Source organism: Salvelinus alpinus, chromosome 8, assembly GCF_045679555.1.
Source record: "Salvelinus alpinus chromosome 8, SLU_Salpinus.1, whole genome shotgun sequence".
Taxonomy (NCBI): Eukaryota; Metazoa; Chordata; class Actinopteri; order Salmoniformes; family Salmonidae; genus Salvelinus; species Salvelinus alpinus.
In genome coordinates this window covers 76,303,308-76,323,937 of record NC_092093.1, presented here as the reverse complement: position 1 = coordinate 76,323,937, position 20,630 = coordinate 76,303,308, and the positions used below count along the sequence as shown (strand labels likewise).

General features: G+C 40.4%; 2 protein-coding genes across 6 annotated transcripts in view; both read left to right on the top strand.

Moving 5' to 3' along the window:
* Positions 1-2,588: 2,588 nt before the first annotated feature.
* LOC139583732 (cAMP-responsive element modulator-like) lies at positions 2,589-6,743 on the top strand. 2 transcript variants are annotated; one of them, XM_071415136.1, is made up of 3 exons: positions 2,589-2,734; positions 3,993-4,149; positions 5,806-6,743. In XM_071415136.1, the coding sequence occupies exons 1-3, from the start codon at positions 2,704-2,706 to the stop codon at positions 5,951-5,953; spliced, it is 336 nt and encodes a 111-aa protein (XP_071271237.1). In that variant the 5' UTR covers positions 2,589-2,703; the 3' UTR covers positions 5,954-6,743. The 2 variants fall into 2 exon arrangements, with proteins under 2 accessions (XP_071271237.1, XP_071271238.1); XM_071415137.1 differs by having other exon boundaries at positions 5,393-6,743.
* Positions 6,744-11,374: 4,631 nt separating this feature from the next.
* The window catches only part of ccny (cyclin Y), a 67,697-nt gene continuing 58,441 nt past the window's right edge, over positions 11,375-20,630 (top strand). For 2 of the 4 annotated variants that reach the window (XM_071415126.1, XM_071415124.1), the window contains exon 1: positions 11,375-12,028. In XM_071415126.1, the coding sequence (XP_071271227.1) occupies positions 11,875-12,028 (154 nt within the window). In that variant the 5' untranslated portion in view covers positions 11,375-11,874. The remainder of the gene's footprint in view (positions 12,029-20,630) is intronic. The other 2 variants (XM_071415127.1, XM_071415125.1) reach the window with 1 other exon arrangement.

Sequence of the window (20,630 nt, the reverse complement as noted above, 5' to 3'; positions counted from 1 at the left end):
TATAACAAGGCCTAAATGTAGGCTAATTTTACTGGGGGGGCAATAAGGAGATTAGGGATCTTTCCCCCACACTTTTCCATGCATTTCCATTGTTTTGGTCGAGTTTCATAGAAGCGGTAAAAAGTTATATTGTTTGAATGGAATGTTGGTATATTGGCAGTTAATTGAAAAGTTAATGGAATTATACCTCTAAAACTGTCTGGCTAGCTAGCGAACAAACATACAGTGCAGATACAATCTTCTAATTAATTATTTTACGCAATGTCTTATCACAGAACTGGCAAACCATTGTTGACCAACTACTTGAACAAAATGGCTTACCTTTCTCCCACCATAAGAAGGTTCATGTCCATTCTGGTATTCTAATGCCTAATTCTATAGGGGTGACCTCCAGGGGGGTTTACTGTTTGTGATCTAAGACTAGGTAATGATTTGCCCAATGGGGTAAATGCAGATGGAAAACCCTCTGCTTCAGCCTATTTATTTATAGCCACTGACTATGCTGCATCAGTTGGGCTACAGGGGATCATGCTTATTGCTAAATAGCACACCTTTCTGATCATATGGACCAATATGTGATGGCCTTAATTCTGAAATTATATTTTAGTTGTTGTCAGCATAATTTAATTTTCATTAGTTTTGGAGTAGAATGTCCTTTTTAAAAGTCACCGGAACTGACTCTCTCACAGTCGTTCAACCCAAATCACAGTTGTATAACCCCAAAGAATTGTAGGCCTCTACGGCCCTTGCCACCACTGCAAAAAAAATCCAGGGAAAACACTAACCAGCTGTTGTTAAAGGTCCAATGCAGACGTTTTTATCTCTATATCAAATAATTTCTGGCAATTAATTACCTTGCCGTGATTGTTTAAAAAGATATATAAAAAAAAATCTTAGCAAGAATTGAAATGGTAAAAAATAAACTAAAATAGCTTCTCAAGCAAGAATTGTGCTATTGTCTGGGAGTGGTCCAGTAGAGGCTGCTGAGGGGAGGACGGCTGGAACGGATTAAATGGAATGGCATCAAACACATGGAAACCATGGGTTTGATGTGTTTGTTACCATTCCACTGATTCCGCTCCAGCCATTAAGGGGAAAACTGAAAATGAGCTGTAATTGTCAGAGTGGTTTGGAACTCTTTCATAATGACTCATTTTCCGTATGGTGATGTCACCATGGTAGGCCAAAACTCCATCTTACCAAAACAGGCAGAAATTTCAGGCAGTCTTTTCAAACAGCCCTTACACAAATTTCATTTTTTAAATTGAACCTTTATTTAACTAGGCAAGTCAGTGAAGAACAAATTCTTATTTTACAATGACGGCCTACCGGTGAACAGTATGTTAACTGCCTTGTTCAGGGGCAGAACGACAGATATTTACCTTGTCAGCTCGGGGATTCAATCCAGCGACCTTTCGGTTACTGGCTCAACGCTCTAACCACTAGGCAGCCTGCTGCCCCAAAAAGGGCATTATCATAATTTTCACAGTATTATTCCGACCTCATTGTGTGGAAATGTATATAAAACCCAGGAAAATCACGTTATTGACTGCACTGGACCTTTAAATTAGTCATCAAGGCTGTACTACTGCAAAGTACTCTACATCGGGATCTCTGACAGGAGTCTCCAGAAGCGCCAATACATCCAGAACAGCGCTGCCAGGATCTTGATGAGAGTGCAGAAACACCGTCACATCACCCCCATCCTGGAATCTCTGCACTGGCTCCCTGTCTCATTCCAGATTGAATTCAAAACCCTCTTGCAGTCTTTCCAGTGTATTCATGGCAGTGCCCCTCCTTATCTCAAAGAACTGCTCTCCCTCCATAACCCCACCCGCACCCTCAGGTCAAGCAATATTCTGCTCTTCGACACCCCCCAGGACCAAGTTCCGCTCCTTGGGGGATCGGGCATTGAGCACGACCGCCCCAAACCTCTGGAATGCACTCCTGGACCACCTGAAAGCACAACAGACTCTGGGCTCCTTTAAAACGGGCCTAAAGACCTTTCTCTTTAGGAAGGCGTTCTGTTGATAGCTGCGCTCCTTGGTGTCCTTGTCTCTTATAGTGTCAGCTGGGTTCTTTGTGTCAGTTGCCCTGTCTCGTTGTGTCCATTTCTTTTTCTATTTGGTAAAAAAATATAGATTTTATGCACTTAGAGATTATTCTGTATAATGAAAAGCGCTTTAAAAATGTATTAAATTATTATTATTATTAAAGCTTGGACACTTCAATTTAAGTGAGAAAAGTCACTCAACTGGAATGTCATAATTTGAGCATTACATAGAAATCACATTGTACAGAAATTATGTTTACAGCAGTTTAAGTATTTAAGTAGTATTAAGTAGAGTGATGTCATGTGTTTTTGTCAGTTGTTTATGTTAGTGTATTATCTAATTCACATCCAATACCCAATCCAATGTTTTAAAAAGCCATACAAATAATCTTAACTTTTTGGGGTTGGTAATATGAACACATTTGAGTAGCAACTCAAACCTTTTGTTGGACCAAAAAAACACAAAAGCAATACAGTGTAGGGGGAGGACTCATAGAGCAATGCATGTCATCATTGACATCAGGAGGCAAATGATGTCATAGTGATGTCAATGCCCTTAATTGTGATTGCACACATAGCTGGTGGTTTTGGAAACATTTCTGTTAGAGAGCTGAGATAAAGGGTTTCTTTTGGACCTCTTAAGAACAGATATGGCTGTTGCTGGGGATGAGACTGAGTCAGGTATGTTAACTTTAATCTTTTACTTCATGAGAAAGTTAAAGAGAAAATGGTAACTGTAGAGGAACTCTTCTGCCTTTGTGCTACACTAATACTGTACAGCCTGCGTAGCCTCTGCTTTTTGGATTAATGATTAATTTTGACTCTTAACTGTAGAAGATTGTTATTGTATGATAATATCACAGTTGTCTACAGACATTAGCTAATAAAATAGAAAGAACATGTACTATAAAGGTATTGAACTCACCATGAAGTAATAAAGGTATTGAAAATGTGTTGATATCCTGAGAGCTGAGGTTTTTAAGATATGACACAGTTGTTGTATTGCTTAGGATTTATTTTCTTCTCAAAGCAAATACATTAGAATTACATGTCATTTAACATGAGGATCCTTGAATGTCTTGGTTTGACTTTTATAAAACTGCAAAACAGCCTGAGAAAAATCAGTCTTGTGAAATAAAAAGCAGATTGCAACACGCTGAATACGATTGGAATATTTTCAGTGTTTCCCTGTGCGCTCTGTCTGTCCCCCCCCCTCTCTTCTCTCCCTCTCTGTGAAATGCTTCGATGCTCTGCCCACTCAAAGCGCGTACACACACACACACACAGTGGCTGACGTCACTTGTTTTCCTGGAACAGGACCCCAGCAGGGAAATGTAAATGCTAATCGGCAAATAAGATGGACATTGACGTCAGTCCCAGTCATGCTGTGATTACAGGCAGTTCCTTTTGCGAGAGCAAGACGTTACCAAATGAATCACCATATGCAATGATATGCAGGCAGCTCCCATAGCACAGAGGAGGTTTATTTAAGGAGAAGTAGGCTACTGTACATAGAGATGGCAATAACACTCTCTCTCAGTGCTTCATCAAATGGTTTGCTTCTACAAAACAATGTTCTTTGTTCTCTGACTGATTTTTGGATTGAATTATGCACAAATTGAAACAAACATGTTGAATTGAAATTCAAATGGTCAAATTCCTAGGCATTTTATTTTGTTCAGCTCTCTGTAGAGCCTGTCTGTGTAGCGATCATGTCCTCTCACGTCACCACTCACACCCATAGTAATCGGATGACATCAGAACCTTATTGCGTAATCCACCGACGTATTCTTCCATACCTTTTGAGTCACTGTGAATTAATTAGACAACTTACCTTCCTGTACTTTTAAGGCGGTGGATGCCTTCTGTTCAGCAAGTTAGCAGCTAATACAAATGGTAGTGCTCTAAGAAGTGTTCCCCATTTCTGTGTTTCTGTCAGCTTCCACTGGTGACATGTCAGGCTACCAGATCTGCACTCCCACCTCCAGCCTGCCCCAGGGCGTTGTGATGGCTGGCTCACCAGGCTCTCTGCACAGCCCCCCACACGTGGCTGACGAGACCACACGCAAGAGACAACTCCGCCTCATGAAGAACAGGTAGACTACACCCACATAAGAAAAAATACTACAGTTTACTATAGAATACTACAGTACTTACTATAGAATTATGTAGTATACTGTAGAATACTATACCACACACTAGTATCCCTCGATCATGTGTAGTACTTAGTATAGATTTTTGTAGTATACTGTAGAATACTATAGTAAATAATATGGTATTATCCACCAAAAAAAGACTAGTAAATAATACAGAAATGTCAGCAAAAACACTACAGTCCACAAAAACAAGACCTTTTTTAAACTACAGTATTTAATTTGCATGTACACTGCCAATTCCCCTCCTCCATATTCTAATTTGTGCCACCCGTGCCAAGTATAGACTATGTGTTGTGTTCCATATGGTTACATACCTACAGGTTATGGAGCATTTACCCTTATTTCTCCAGTAGATTTCCTCAAGGAGAAAGTTCCCCACTTTTTTGCAAAAGATAATAAAACAAAAACACAAAAGTAAATTCTACAGTATGCTAGAGTCCGCAAAAACACTACAGTAAATACTACACTATACTACAGTCCCCCAAAAATACATTAAATACTACAGTCCACAAAAACACTACAATAAATACTATAGTATACTACAGTCCAAAAACACTACAGTGAATATTACAGTGAAGTCTGCAAAAACACTACAGTGAATACTATAGTATTCTTACCATGGTATACACTATAGTATTTTTTCATGCGTGTACTAAACAGCCTTATAATCGATGCGGGTCCTGCATGAGAATGTTGTCTAATCATGATGGAACAGATAATCATAAAAATGCTAATAACATGATTTTTCCATTCATAAATGCTACTAATTAACATGCATGTGCTGTATACTGCATTCTTGGCCTGCCTTTTTTGAGTGCCACCATTTGCCTCAGAACACACACATAGTTGTGCATTTTTTTGCTTTGTCGTGCTTTCACCTGAATGTTTGTCACTAAAGACTATCTTTTCTGTTGACATTTACACTCTGCTATTGCATGTAGTATTATGTCACGATTTTACACAGGCAATTGTAGTCTCCTGCATGTTGATTTTTGTAAAATGCAGTCACTCTGTGGTGGTGCTATTGCTTAAGTTCGTTACCATTATCAGTCTTGACTGAAACTTACTGCGAGTGATTGTTAAAATACTGGATGTAAGCCTTTCTTGTTATGGACGTATGGCCTTGGTATCTTTGTCTGTAGCTACCAGTCTTTTCACGGAGGCTGTGTGTTGTTGCTTCCAGGGAGGCTGCCCGCGAGTGTCGCCAAAAGAAGAAGGAATATGTAAAATGTCTTGAGAATCGGGTGGCTGTGCTCGAAAATCAAAACAGGACTCTCATTGAGGAACTAAAAGCGCTTAAAGACATCTATTGCCACAAAGTTGAATGACCACAGACTGCTAATGGCTTGATGGTGTGCTCCGCAGTAACAGTTTACAGATAACTGTAAGGGTATCTTGGAGAATGCGCTTTGACTCGATGTCCAGCATCTGCTCTCACACACCAAAATATAAATAAAAAAACACCTATTTTCCCGATCCACTTGTTTAGAAGACATATTCCGTACTGTCGTCATACCACATTTACAGTATCTGGCCCGTTGTGGCGCGAGTACAGTGAGTATTATGAGGTGCCCCTGTTGCTTTTCCTTGTTGCAGGCAGGCAGCCAAAGAGTGCCGGCGGAGGAAGAGAGAGTATATTCGCTGTCTGGAGACTCGCCTCACCATGCTGGAGGCCCAGAACAAGAAGCTCATGGATGAGCTAAACTACTTTAAGGAAATGTATGGGATTAAGTCGAGTCAGTAACAGTACAGCATACTGTACATACACGCCCTGTAGAGACATGTTATTTATGCCTATCATAACCAGCTACTGTATATAACATTCCACAGTAATGTGTTTATTTTCAATAAAATATGCCATATGAAAACACAATGCCTATGGTTGTGGCATTTGCTTTTAAATTGTTTTAAACATTCTCATCGAAGATCTGTTATTTGAAGATTTATCAGACAAAATGCTCCCAGAGTTTTATCTTGAATGACAAGTGGAGTCTCAGGCCTGCACATATAGCAATGTATAGGCATTATTTTGTAGAGACTAGGGCTTGTATAGAGAGCTCTCTCTTAAATGACATTTTACAAAGAAACTAACCAGCATATATTACTGTTCTATAAGAGGGATAAAAAATACAAAATAAAAAGTTTATTGTACTATTTCATGAATATTTATTTAGTTGTTTTTTATTGTTAGAAATCTTAAATGCTTCATGCACAGTGCTTTTTTGTTTTACATTTCTGTATTTAATCTTCGTAAAGAGACGTTTTATTGGTTGAATGTAAATGAATATATACCCTGATGTCACAAAGCACAAACCTGCCGAGATTTTGTTCATAGTTCATGTGTTTGTAATGTTGTTAAAAGTTTGTCTAAAACAATTCAGCTAAGTTAACCCATGACCCTTCTTGAATGTATTTCTCTAATCTGCACTATTGTTCAAATTCAAGTATATTGTTTTGTAAGTGAAAAACTCCTTATAATGCTTTGATATCAATTTGATTATCAAATAAAATGTTTTACACAGCATTAAAAATCACATTTTTGGTGTGATTTCTCTGTATTTTACTTAACTGACGTTGAAATAGTTTTCATATTGCTCAAAGTAACCATTTTAATGTTATTTGCAGTAACACATGATTTTAATGCAATAATGGGGTCCCTGTCCCAGCTACTTTACAATGAATGAAAACATTTGCTTACTTACAAAAGATGCATCATAATATGCCTGCCTGTACCAAATCTCCAGCTGTGAATATACATTTGTTTAATTACATTTGATACATATACAGTGCATTCAGAAAGAATTCAGACCCCTAGACTTTTTCCAAATGTTGTTACGTTAAAGCCTCTAAAATGTATTAAATACAATGTCCTCAGCATTCTACACACAATAGCCCATAATGACATAGCGAAAACGGGTTTTTAGAAATTTTTGTAAATGAATAAAAAACAGAAACACCTTATTTGCATAAGTATTCAGACCCTTTGCTATGAGACTAGAAATAGAGCTCAGGTGCATCCTGTTTCCATTGATCATCCTTGAATTTTTCTACAACTTGATTGGAATCCACCTGTGGTAAATGCAATTGATTGGACATGATTTGGAATGGCACACAACTGTCTATAAAAGGTCCCACAGTTGACAGTGCTTCAGGATAAGTCTCTGAATGTCCTTGAGTGGCCCAGCCAGAGCCCGGTGGAAAATCTCTGGAGAGCAGTTTTTGCTTTCTCATTATGGGGTATTGTGTGTAGATTGATGAGAGAAACATTTTTTACAATCAATTTTAGAATAAGGCTGTAACGTAATAAAATGTGGAAAAAGTCAAGGGGTCTGAATACTTTCTGAAGGCACTGTGTACCTGAAAAGTTAGTTTTCAATTTAATCGCAGTATCATATAAGAGGCTATTGGATAACTAACATGGACTACTTGTTATAATGCCTGGCACAGACACATCACCATCAATCGGGTTATTTAACATTTGCCAACTTAATCGCTTATCCAAGGGCCAAGCTGTGTACTGTATGTGTACCACTCTGTTGACTTGGGTGGGAGATTTATCACCTTGTTCTGTTGATTGTCAGTCTTGGCTTGGTTTTCTTTACAGAACATGCTGTGCTGTACTTTGAATAAGACACTATGATTGTACAGTCCTCAAGGCTGCCACGGTATTGATGCAGGGAGTCTTTTTTCTCCCTTTTTGCTCCTGTCGATAACAATTTAGCTTACTGTACAAGCATACATGCCTCGACGCACTTATCACAAACGTTGTTGAAGGTTCTAGGAATTTGAGATAATCTCTAGGCACCAGTGCACCTAGAAAATGTTTATGTAATGGCAAAATTATATTTGTGCCACTGGGTGAAAGCGAAGTTGTTACATTTGGGGGGTTTTTGTACGGTGAGCTCTGGCTGTTACATTTTTATCATCTTTGGGCGACGAGCAAAGTCGATACGTTGTATCATTCATTTTACCTCTGATTGTGAGTGTGAAAAGGAAATTCAACTCCACCTTCTTGAGGGTTTACGGATTTTAAGGTTTAAGGAGGTTTATATACGTTTCAAAATCGCCTCCTTTTGGTTAGATTTCTAACAATCACATTATGTTTTGTGTTGTATTCCCATTGTTATTGGTCCCTGAACCCATTGGCAACCATTTTTTAAATATATAAAAGCCTCCTTCAGTTTTCTGTTCTGTGAACCATGATTAATGAAAACTGCTCGCCTCCATCCAAAACTGTTAAAAAATTATGATATTAGTGGAGCTACATTTTTTTATTTCTATCTCAGAATCACAGGTCAAATGTTATAATTTTATAAACCATGTCACTGGCCATTTTAAATTAGCTTATTCACGGGCCGCTAACTATTTGTTTAACAAACAAACTTGTCCAGTCATTTTACCTAGCTGGCTAACAACCTGTAACTTGCCCAGGTGGCCTATGATGTAAAATGGCACCGGGAGACAGGAAAGGGGCTGATAGGCTAGTCCAGGTATGTGCTTCAAAGGTATGATTTTTCTGGTGCTCCTATACTGTTTGGTGCACCTAACTTTAAAGTTGTGAGCACCAGTACCTTCTATAAACAAAAAAGTTGTGTTTGAGCCCTATAGATATATTTGAGTTTCTAAGCAATTTCACTATAAATCAGATTTGATAGAATGGAGGTAGGGTTGCTGCAATGGCTATCTGTTGAGAAAAGCCTGCATGTGGCTAATGCTGTTCCAATTCTTGCTTCACTGTATTCATGCACCAACATATACAGCACCATTTGGGGGCTTTTCTTTCAAATTGTCAGTATTTTTGGCCGGCACTGGTAGTTACGTTTGGGATGTGCATATAACCCACAGACATACTGCTATTGAACCAGCTGCAAAGGAAGAGTCAGCCCAATCCCCTAACCCTAGCTTCATGTCCACATCCCGGTTCAACCCAAATCCTGGCTTCAACCACAACCTATAACTACTAAACCTAACCCTAGCTTCATATCCATATCTCAGTTCCACCCTAACCCTAGCCAAACTGGACGGGACGGGACAGGGGGGACGGAGGACCGAGATTTTATTTTTTGGCTGTGCTACAGACGGCTCTGTCGTTCTGCCCCTGAGCAAGGCAGTTAACCCACTGTTCCCTGGGTGCCGAAGACGTGGATGTCGATTAAGGCAGCTCCCTGCACCTCTCTGATTCAGAGGGGTTAGGTTAAATGTGGAAGACACATTTCAGTTGAATACATTCAGTCTGCTGATACAGGACTAGTAAAGGCCCAGTGCACTACTTTTGTGAGAGAAAGAAAAATCATTTTGTTTAGGATTGTTTCTTTTTTATTCAGATTTTTCAGGGGGTGCTGCAGCACCCTCAGCACCCCTAATTCCTGTGGCTATGTCCCTATTTAACCCCTGATTATGAAACAACAAGCTGAACTCAATACCATTCAGAGAGAAAAGACAGTGCAGTAGAACATGAGGAGAGGATTTCTGAAAGTAATGTGTCCAATATCTGAGGCTGAACAGTTTGACAGTTTAATGTGTCTGTGGTTGAATTGCAGAAAAGCAGTATAGACTACTATTTTGAGGCTCATGTGTAATTTTCCATGTAAGATGCTTGCTCTCCCTAGTGGACAGTGGATGGCAGGTAGCCTAGTGATTAAGAGCATTGGATCAGTAACTGGAAGTTTGCTGGTTTGAATTCCTGAGCATTCTAGCTGAAAACTCTGTTGATGTGCCCTTGAGCAAGGCACTTAACCTTAATTGCTCCTGTAAATCACTCTGGATTAGAGTGTCTGCTAAATGACAAAACTGTGTTACTTATCACATGATTTTGATTTGAGATCCTTTCTCCACCATGTGGATACATTTACAAGTACTACTTGACCATTCAAACGTCATCTTCATCCTCATAACAGTGCAATGCTTTCTTTAGCCTATAACCACTGACCTATAAGTAAGGGTATGCAATAAAGACCTACAACCCTTTACCCCTAAAACTTCTCCCAGAGTAAGCAAAGTCTCTCTCACAGATCCTCTGTCACTTTGCACTTTCAATTTTTATTTATTTAACTAGGCAAGTCAATAAAGAACAAAATATTTTTTACAATGCCGGCCTACCCCGGCCAAACCCGGATAACGCTGGGCCAATTGTGCACCGCCCTATGGGACTCCCAATCACGGCCAGTTGTGATATAGCCTGGAATTGAACCAGGGTCTGTAGTGACACCTTTAGCACTGAGACGCAGTGCCTTAGACCGCTGCACCACTCGGGAGCCCAGATTTTCAAACCATGCAGATTTCAAATTGTGCATCAGTTGGTTTTGTGTTTACTGAGCCTAGTGACGGTGAATGTAAAATAGCTTGCAGTAGACCTGCACTGCTCCCCACTCAGTTCAACAGCATCACAAAATAAGTCTCTTGATTTAGCCTTTTTCAACATTTGTATTTTGTTTCTGACTTGTAATGAGATGTCTGCACCAGTAGGACGCACTAAAGCACTACAGCAGACAATATATATAGACCTACTGATATCAATGTAACTCTACTACAGTACATTATAGTTCGTATTTCACATATGTCCCATTTCTATACATTGTCATGAACACAGTTCAGTCTATAGAGGCATGTCAGAACATTGAACCTCTGCCAGATGAAAGTGTGCCATTCACTATAATGGATTATACATCAGGATTCCTTTCTGTTTACATTAACATTCACTAATCCCAGATAATCTCACAGAGGCATTTACTGTTAATGGCAACAGGCCATTTTCAACCACATTCAATAGGTCTACAATAGATTAACGGATGGCTGGTCTTCAATCAATTGATGGGAGATTCAAATATAATTTTTAATATTGTAGAATGTTTTGAATGGCACACAATTATGAGCAGAGCCAATGTTTTTGTTTGTACATGTTTTATGACATGTATTGATTGATTTTACAATTGGGTCACAATTTGTGTACATTCTTTGATACAATAAATCTAATCTACGCATTTAAACATGATAATAAAAAGAACAGTTATTACTGTGTAGCCTAGATAGGGCTACTATTTCCCCATTTCCTAGACCTAGAATGAGGGCACTACTTGAAGAGAGGGAAAAGTAAACTTAGGCTACAGTATGGTAGGGTCCTTTCTCATGTATTTGAGCGAGCTAGTTTGTAACCACCCACTTGAACCGGAACCTTTTCCATCAAACGGCTACAGTGTTGCTTGCTGTAAGTGTTGCTTGCTCGAAGTGTTGCTTGTATGATGCGTCGGTTACAATGTAGCGCTGTATCTTGAACGAGATCAGAGTTTTATTCGAATAGTTCTAAAATGATTAAAACGACATTGCAGATTTGGTTCAAATTGTAAGGCAACAGCCGACGGTAAACCTGGAGATTGCGTGGGCAGAGCAGATTTCTGGGTCCGCGGGGGGATTTGGCTCTGGGGGAGTAGCCTAGCATTCTGATGTATTTGTTCCTTCTAGTTTTAAATGGCTCTATGTTACAGCTGCCGCAAGTCAGGACCGGACAAGGGTGTGTAATCGAATGAATATTTCTGCAGTTCTATCTACCCGCGCGCTGACAAAGAATCCGCGTTTACGCCCTATCTCTCATCCATCCGTTTCGAGACCTAGGAAGACGCTGACGGGAAATATACTTTAGCCTTTCTAGCCTACTACAGGGACCTAACGATGGGGAACACCGCCTCCTGCTGCGTTTCGTCGAGCCCCAAGATCCGGAGAAATGCCCATTCGAGGCTAGAACCCTACCGCCCCGAAGCGGAGCTGAGTAGAGAGGATACTGGCTGCAACCTACAACACATCAGCGACAGAGAGAATATGGACGGTAGGACATAAGTCATGTGTTCTTCCCACACTCATGCGAGGTTTAAGTATTATTGAATGGGATTTTAATAGCCTATATTAGGTTAGGCCTATAACATGTTAGGCTAAAGGAAATTGATGGTTAATGTCATGATTATGGAAAACACCATTTAAATGGGACAATGCACATGAAACATAGAAAAAACAACTAAAACAAAAACTGTTCTTGCAATGCAGCTATGCAATGCTCCGAAACCAAAAATCCCCTAACTTACTCATTCAGTTATCCATTATGAGAATCCCCCACCCCCAAATGGCACCCTATTCCCAAGGCCCAATATTGCACTATATAGGAAATAGGGTGCCATTCAGAATGCATCCTGTGACGTCTGTCAGTGCCTGTGGGACCGGGGCTGGGCTGGGCAGGGCTGGGCTGGACTGCCTTCCTGGGTTTGTGTGTGTGTTGGTCGGAACTGGGGAGAGTCTAGTCCTCTACTCTGGGCCCCTCCATAGGGCCGTTCCATGCAATGGGTGTGTTATGGGAGGACCAAAGGGCTTATGGAGTCCACTATCCGTGTGTGTGTGTGTGTGTGTGTTAGTGGTGTGCGGGTCAGCTGTTTGTTCACCCGCACCAGCCTGCAATTTCTAATAACCAACCCGCAACCGCCCAACTGTATATGAAAATCTGAGGCCTGCACCTGACCCTAAAATGCTAATATAGAAAATGAGCTGTGGGCTACAGTCAGATATTGCAGAAGGATTTTTTTTGACAGGGGGTGCAAGATTTTTTGTTGCCTGATTTAGATGTTTCTGCTGATAATTTCCAACATTTTGGTAGGCTATTTGTTAGTCAACTTGTCTATAATTAGATACATGCAGCTTCTCTTCTGTCATTATATGTTGCCCTAGAAGACTAACTAAACCCTTGCTCAACAGAATGTCATAGATTGATAGAATTCAGTTTGGCTTGGATGCATATTTTATGTAGTTGAAATAGCCTACTATTAGCTTTTATGAAGCTGATAATGATAGCACCTCTACAGATGGTATCTGTGGCAGGTAGCCTAGCGGTTAAGAGCATTAGGACAGTAACCAAAACGTCGCTGGTTTGAATCCCTGAGCCGGCAAGGTGTAAAAATCTGCCGCTCTGTTCTTGAGCAAGGCAGTTAACCCCCAACAACAACAGCTCCCCAGGCGGCGTGGACGTCGATTTAAGGAGAGGTTGGGTTAACTGTGGAAGACACATTTAGGTTAAATGCATTCAGTTGTGCAACTGACTAGGTTTCCCTTCCATTTCCCTTATCTAACTGTGCATTTGCGTTCTCTCAAGATGGTGAAAGGAATGCATCATATTTCTTCACTCCTGTTCCTGAGTAAAAATGTTGCTTACATTTGGTGTATAATTCTACTGCAACAAATGCTCCATTTTGCAGATGTTAATATTAAGGTTATGTGAGAGGTTATAGACCTACAGTCAGTGTCCAGATTTCAGTTTAATTTAAGAAGTGGGGGGACATACATACATACATACATACATACATACATACATACATACATACATACATACATACATACATTTACATTTACATACATACATACATACATACATACATACATACATACATACATACATACATACATACATACATACAGCAGCAGTCAAAATTTTGGACACACCTACTCATTCAAGGATTTTTCTTTATTTTTACTATTTTTCACATTGTAGAATAATAGTGAAGACATCAAAACTATGCAATAACACATATGGAATCATGTAGTAACCAAAAAATAGTTATTGGCTACTTCTTCAAAGTAGCCACCCTTTGCCTTGATGACAGTTTTGCACACTCTTGGCATTCTCTTAACCAGCTTCATGAGGAATGCTTTTCCAACAATCTTGAAGGAGTTCCCACATATGCTGAGCACTTGTTGGCTGCTTTTTCTTCACTCTGCGTTCCAACTCATCCGAAACCATCTCAATTAGGTTGAGGTCGGGTGATTGTGGAGGCCAGGTCATCTGATGTAGCACTCCATCACTCTCCTTGGTCAAATAGCCCTTACACAGCCTGGAGGTGTGTTTTGAGTCATTGTTCTGTTGAAAAACAAATGATAGTCCCACTAAGCGCAAACCAGATCTGATGGTGTATCGCTGCAGAATGCTGTGGTAGCCATGCTGGTTAAGTGTGCCTTGAATTCTAAATAAATCACTGACACTGTCACCAGCAAAGCACCTCCACACCATCACACCTCCTCCTCCATGCTTCACGGTGGGACCCACACATGCAGAGATCATCCATTCACCTATTCTGCGTCTCACAAAGACACGGTGGTTGGAACCAAAAATCTGAAATTTGGACTCATCAGACCAAAGGACAGATTTCCACTGATCATGTTTCTTGGCCCAAGCAAGTCTATTCTTCTCATTGGTGTCCTTTAGTAGTGGTTTCTTTGCAGCAATTCAATCATGAAGACCTGATTCCCGCAGTCTCCTCTGAACAGTTGATGTTGAGATGTGTCTGTTACTTGAACTCTGTGAAGCATTTATTTGGGCTGCAATCTGAGGTGCAGTTAAATCTAATGAACTTCTCATCTACAGCAGAGGTAACTCTGGGTCTTCCTTTCCTGTGGCGGTCCTCATGAGAGCCAGTTTCATCATAGCGCTTGATGGTTTTTGTTACTGCACTTGAAGAAACTTTCAAAGTTCTTGAAATTTTCTGGATTGACTGACCTTCATGTCTTAAAGTAATGATGGACTGTCATTTCTCTTTGCTTATTTGAGCTGTTCTTGCCATAATATGGACTTTGTCTTTTACCAAATAGGGCTATCTTCTGTATACCATCCTTACCTTGTCACAACACAACTGATTGGCTCAAATGCATTAAGAAGGAAAGAAATTCCACAAATGCACTTTTAACAAGGCACATCTGTTAATTTAAATGCATTCCAGGTGATTACCTCATGAAGCTGGTTGAGAGAATGCCAAGAGCGTGCAAAGCTGTCATCAAGGCAAAGGGTGGCTACTATGAAGAATCTCAAATATAAAATATATTTTGATTTGTTTAACACTTTTTTTGGTTATTACATTAATCCCATATGTGTTATTTCATAGTTTTGATGTCTTCACTATTATTCTACAATGTAGAACATTGTAAAAATAAAGAAAAACCCTTTAATGAGTAAGTGTGTCTAAACTTTTGACTGGTACTATATCTTTTTTTTATTTTATCCAGTCGGATAAACACTCCAAACAGCCTCCCCGACGCTCGGAGGCATCCACTTGGTCCTAAAGCACTCCGTCACCTCATTTTGTATCACATTCCAAGGATAAAACGGGGGGACTAAAATAATTTTTGGGGGTCCCCAGTGGAAGTTGCACCCCTGATTTGAAGTCCCCTTCTTGTGACAGTCTTCTTGTTATTGCCGATTTTGTATCGAGCCTCACAATCATCACATAACATAGCAAGCACTTCTATCATCCTCTTTTACCACTTTTACCACTCTTTTACCACAACATTACTTTTATGGCCCTCCCTTCTCTTTATTTTCAACTCTCCTTTTTGAAGTGTTTCTCTTCATGAATTAAACTCTGACGTTGTCCATTTTGCCTCGGTGGATCGGCATTCACTTTTTCTGCCCGTTCCCAAAAGCATTTGGTGATTGGTGTGTAGGCTATTTAGTGCGTGTATAGTTAGGCCCCAAAGCTTAGGCTTATGCACTAATGCCAGATAGCCTAAAATAATGAAATAAAAACCGAAATGTAGCCTATAGATATAAATTGCACAATAATTATATATTTATGGATTTTTTAAAGTGTCAGTATGTCACTTTTTGGGCGACCTGACCAAATTCACATGGAAATGTGAGTTATATACTGTATCTATCATTCTACTTGAAAGCAAGACTAAAGCGGTAGATCTGTTCTATGTGTGCTATTTTTATGCTTCCCGTTCTTAAGTTTTTGTTTTTTTACTTTCGGTTTTGTACACCAGCTTCAAACAGCTGAATCAACCATATTTTTGCTTATGGAAAATACATTTCACAGTGGTGTAGATGGTACAATGATTCTCTACACTATAGTAGCTTATTCTCTCATAAACTGAAATTAAGCAAACTATTAAATTTTAGCAACCAGGAAATGGCTGAGCGATTTCTCCATAGTGCAACTTTAAGGTAGGATATTCTTTGCTCTTTATTCAACCCGCCACCCGCCCTTCATCCACACAGTATGTCATGACTTTAAACCCGCCCTCCCTGCGGATATGACCGCGAGAACTGAGGGTTGTGAGTCAACCCGCGCATCACTGTTGTGTTTGTGTTTATCCCACACCAGCCTGTGTGTGTTTGTGGAGCTGGCCAGGCTACAGCCCTAATCTGGTGTGTGTTTAATGCAGCGAGTGTGCTCTACAGCTGTTAAATGTTTTTAAGCAAGCAGAGCTCCCTTCCAGACAGGCAGCCTCCCTCCATTAATGCAATTTATGCCTCTAGAACGAGACGGACAGAATAAAAGGATCATGTGAGAGCAGACGCTGTTTAGGGGCAAGAGGAGAACTGTGAGTGGAGATCTTAGTTGGCACAGGTATTCTGTGGAAAGATCAATGTATAACCTGTATAGTTAGGACATTTATAGCCATCATAGTATTGTGTTGATGCAAATGTCTGGGGGTGAGGCTGACTACACTGCTCGCGTCGCGTACGCGAGCATTGCAAAATAAATGTAGAAATCTATATTATTCAATTATTGCACCCACACTGCTCACTCGCGCCAACAAGCGTCTGCGCTGCCAAGGGCTAAAATATTTCTGACGCAGATCGCGCTGCAAGTCCTGCCTCTCCCATCTCCTCATTGGTTTAAAGAAGCAGGTACCCACGTGCCATCTCCTCATTGGTTATACCCACGTGGGTGACTGAAAGACGAACGAGGTCAGTGGCGGTAATGCACCTAATTTATGAAAGTTGACAATCGCAAAATAAAGTCAAGAGAAGAAAAAGCCTAGAAGGAGGAGAGATGACTAGAAACGATTTGGTTGACTGTTTTATGTGTGGATTAATTGTCGGAGCAGAGGACCTTGTGCATTTCAGGTAAAATAACAATTCAATGTTTATATTGAACAGCAAGCAAGCTAAATGGGACAAATTAGCTAGCAAGTGCAAGCTAGCTAGCTAAATTGCCATAAATGTTTAATGCTTTTTGACCTGTCTCCAAATTAATGTCATTGGTTCAGAGTTTTTGATATTTTAACCTGCATGACGTGATCGCGTTTGGTGTGGGGGGGACAAAATACATTTCTGCACGATGGCGCACGGGCGCAGACGGTTGGGTTTCCGTGTAAGCCTATAATGATGATATGTAGATTTTAGAGCCCGACCGATATGTTTTTTGAGTTACATTTTTTGGTGAAAAAAAATTACCTATGCCGATATATGGACCCGATATACTGTTTACTATAGGGAAATGAAAACGTGTCATTTTTCCACACTGAATTCTCATCAATTGCCATCCAAAAGAGCAACTGTCCAATAACTATGCTTTAAATGTTGATTTAATACATTGTGACAATAATGACACATCATGAGAATGAACAGAAGTTTTCAGATCAGCATGAGATTCCCTTTTCTCATCCTATTTATTAAATATTAGTTATTGTGGATTTATCGTCAGGTATCGATGTAGAGATGAAAGGCTAATATCATCTGTTAACATCGGTGAACCGATATATCGGTCTAGCCAATTGTAAACTGGGGATTATTAGGTGACCGTGATGGTTTGAGGGCCAGATTGGGAATTTAGCCAGGACACTGGGGTTAACACCCCTATTCTTACGATAAGTGCCATGGGATCTTTAATGACCTCAGAGAGTCAGGACACCTGTTTAACGTCCCATCCGAAAGACGGCACCCTACACAGGGCAGTATCCCCAATCACTGCTCTGGGGCATTGGGAGACTTTTTAGACCAGAGGAAAGAGTGCCTCCTACTGGCCCTCCAACACCACTTCCAGCAGCATCTGGTCTCCCATCCAGGGACTGACCAGGACCAACCCTGTTTAGCTTCAGAAGCAAGGCAGCAGTGGTATGCAGGGTGGTATGCTGTTAGTAGCACGTATGTGAGAGAGTGCTCCCGTACATTGGCTAACCGGGCTATCTGCATTGTCTCCCTCCACCCGCCAACCCCTCTTTTTACGCTACTGCTACTCTCTGTTCATCATATATGCATAGTCACTTTAACCATACCTACATGTACATACTACCTCAATAAGCCTGACTAACCGGTGTCTGTATATAGCCTTGCTACTCTTATTTTTAAATGTCTTTTTACTGTTGTTTTATTTCTTTACTTACCTACACACACACACACACACCTTTTTTCCGCACTATTGGTTAGAGCCTGTAAGTACGCATTTCACTGTAAGGTCTACACCTGTTGTATTCGGCGCACGTGACAAATAAACTTTGATTTGAGAGACCATTGTGATGTGATGAGTAGGGTGGTGTCTCAGACAGTTTGTCCAGTCAGTAAGCCCCTGGGAAGCTGCATAGGAAATGACTAATGAGATGAGTCACCAGTCATTAACACCAGCATTGTTACTGAGACCTCTTCTGCGGCCCACATGGCATCCTATTCGCTATTTAGTGCCCAGCTTTTGACCAGGGCCCACAGCACTCTGGTCAAAAGTTTTGGGAATAGGGTAGCATTTTGAGACGCAGCCTGTGACCTACAATCAGAGAAACCAACCGTTATTCACATAACACAGATGTTGGGTAAAAAAACACACTACATCCTCAACTCCTAACCCTGTTACCTACCCAGTGTTTTAACTCAGTATCTGGAGTTCCAGGCTTCGGGCACAGGAATTCAGTGATGTCAAATAAATAATTAGTCACATGCTTCGTAAACAACAGGACTAACAGTGAAATGCTTACTCACGGGTCTTTTAACAACAATGCAGAGTTAAAGGGATACTTCGGGATTTTTGCAATGAGGCCCTTTATCTAGCAGATACCCATAGACATCCAGTCATTGCGCTAATGCTAATTAGCATTGGCTCGCGAAACTACCTCTAACTGCCTTCATACTGGACACAGAGACATAAAAATGGTATCCACGAGTTCATCTCACTCTGGGGAAGTAGATAAAAGGGCATTGCTAAAATCTTGAAGTATCCCTTCAAAGATACAAAAGCAAATACAACATTGAAATAGTGACACGAAGAATAAATACACAGTGAATAATGAATAGCAATAATGAGTAAACATAACTTGGCTATATACAGGGATTACCAATACACAGGGATTACCAATACAGAGTCAACGTGCAGCTGTACGAGGTAATTGAGGTAGCTACGTTATGTAAATATGGGTAGGGGTAAAGTGAGTGAGTGCAAAAAAAGGTCAATGCAGATTAGGGTTGCACATTTTGGGGAATATTCAGAGGTGGAAACTTTCCGTGGGAATATATGGGAATTAACGGAAATATATCAAATAAAATGTTATTTGTCACATACACATGGTTAGCAGATGTTAATGTGAGTGTAGCGAAATGCTTGTGCTTCTAGTTCCGACCATGCAGTAATATCTAACAAATAATCGAACCTAACAATTTCATAACAACTACCTTATACACACAAGTGTAAAAGAATGAATAATAATATATGAAAGAGCGATGGCCGAACGGCATAGGCAAGATGCAGTAGATGGTATAGAGTACAGTATATACATATGAGATGAGTAATATAGGGTATGTAAACATTATATAATGTGGCATTGTTTAAAGTGGCTAGTGATACATTTATTACATACATTTTTTCATTATTAAAGTGGCTAGAGATGAGTCAGTATGTTGGCAGCAGCCACTCAATGTTAGTGATGGCTGTTTAACAGTCTGATGGCCTTGAGATGGAAGCTGTTTTTCAGTCTCTCGGTCCCTGCTTTGATGCACCTGTACTGACCTCGCCTTCTGGATGATAGCGTGGTGAACAGGCAGTGGCTATGGTGGTTGTTGTCCTTGATGATCTTTTTGGCCTTCCTGTGACATCGGGTGGTGTAGGTGTCCTGGAGGGCAGGTAGTTTGCAATTTAAATGTAGATGTTTTTGCATTTGATATATTTATCATGTCATATGGAGACAAACCTTTTACCTTATCATAAGTAGACATAATTGCAAATCTTCACAAGGGATGATTTCACTGAAAAACAAAAGAAAGGGAATATTGAATGATCCCCAATGATCCATCGCATCTCCCAAAAACATTTTCAACATACATCTGTAAAGTGATGGTCTAGAAACTAAAGCTTTGGTTGTCTTCCTCTCAGGCTTCCAAGTCTTCTCACTGGACCTCCTCAATGTCCACCTCTTGAACATCAGACTCTGAGGCCTCATCTTGACTGTCACTTTTCAACCTTGTTGAGGATGTCTCGTTGTCATGCTCAAAAAGCCTCAAATTTGCCCAGATGGCCACACATTTTTCAACCCTTGTATTGGTCAGCCTGTTGCTTTGGTGTGTGTGTTCCCAAACAAGGACCAGTTGCGCTCTGAGGCGGCTGATGTTGGTGGGATTTGGAGGATGATGGAGGCAACAGGGGAAGAGCCTCAGATCCAGAAAGTCCATTCCACCAGATGGCTGATGA

Bases quoted from the DNA above. Each gene is read 5' to 3' on its own strand.
- LOC139583732 (XM_071415136.1), top strand. From the start codon at position 2,704: ATGGCTGTTGCTGGGGATGAGACTGAGTCAG. The intron at 2,735-3,992 runs GTATGTTAACTT...TGTTTCTGTCAG, and splicing joins TGGGGATGAGACTGAGTCAG to CTTCCACTGGTGACATGTCA. The intron at 4,150-5,805 runs GTAGACTACACC...TCCTTGTTGCAG, and splicing joins CTCCGCCTCATGAAGAACAG to GCAGGCAGCCAAAGAGTGCC.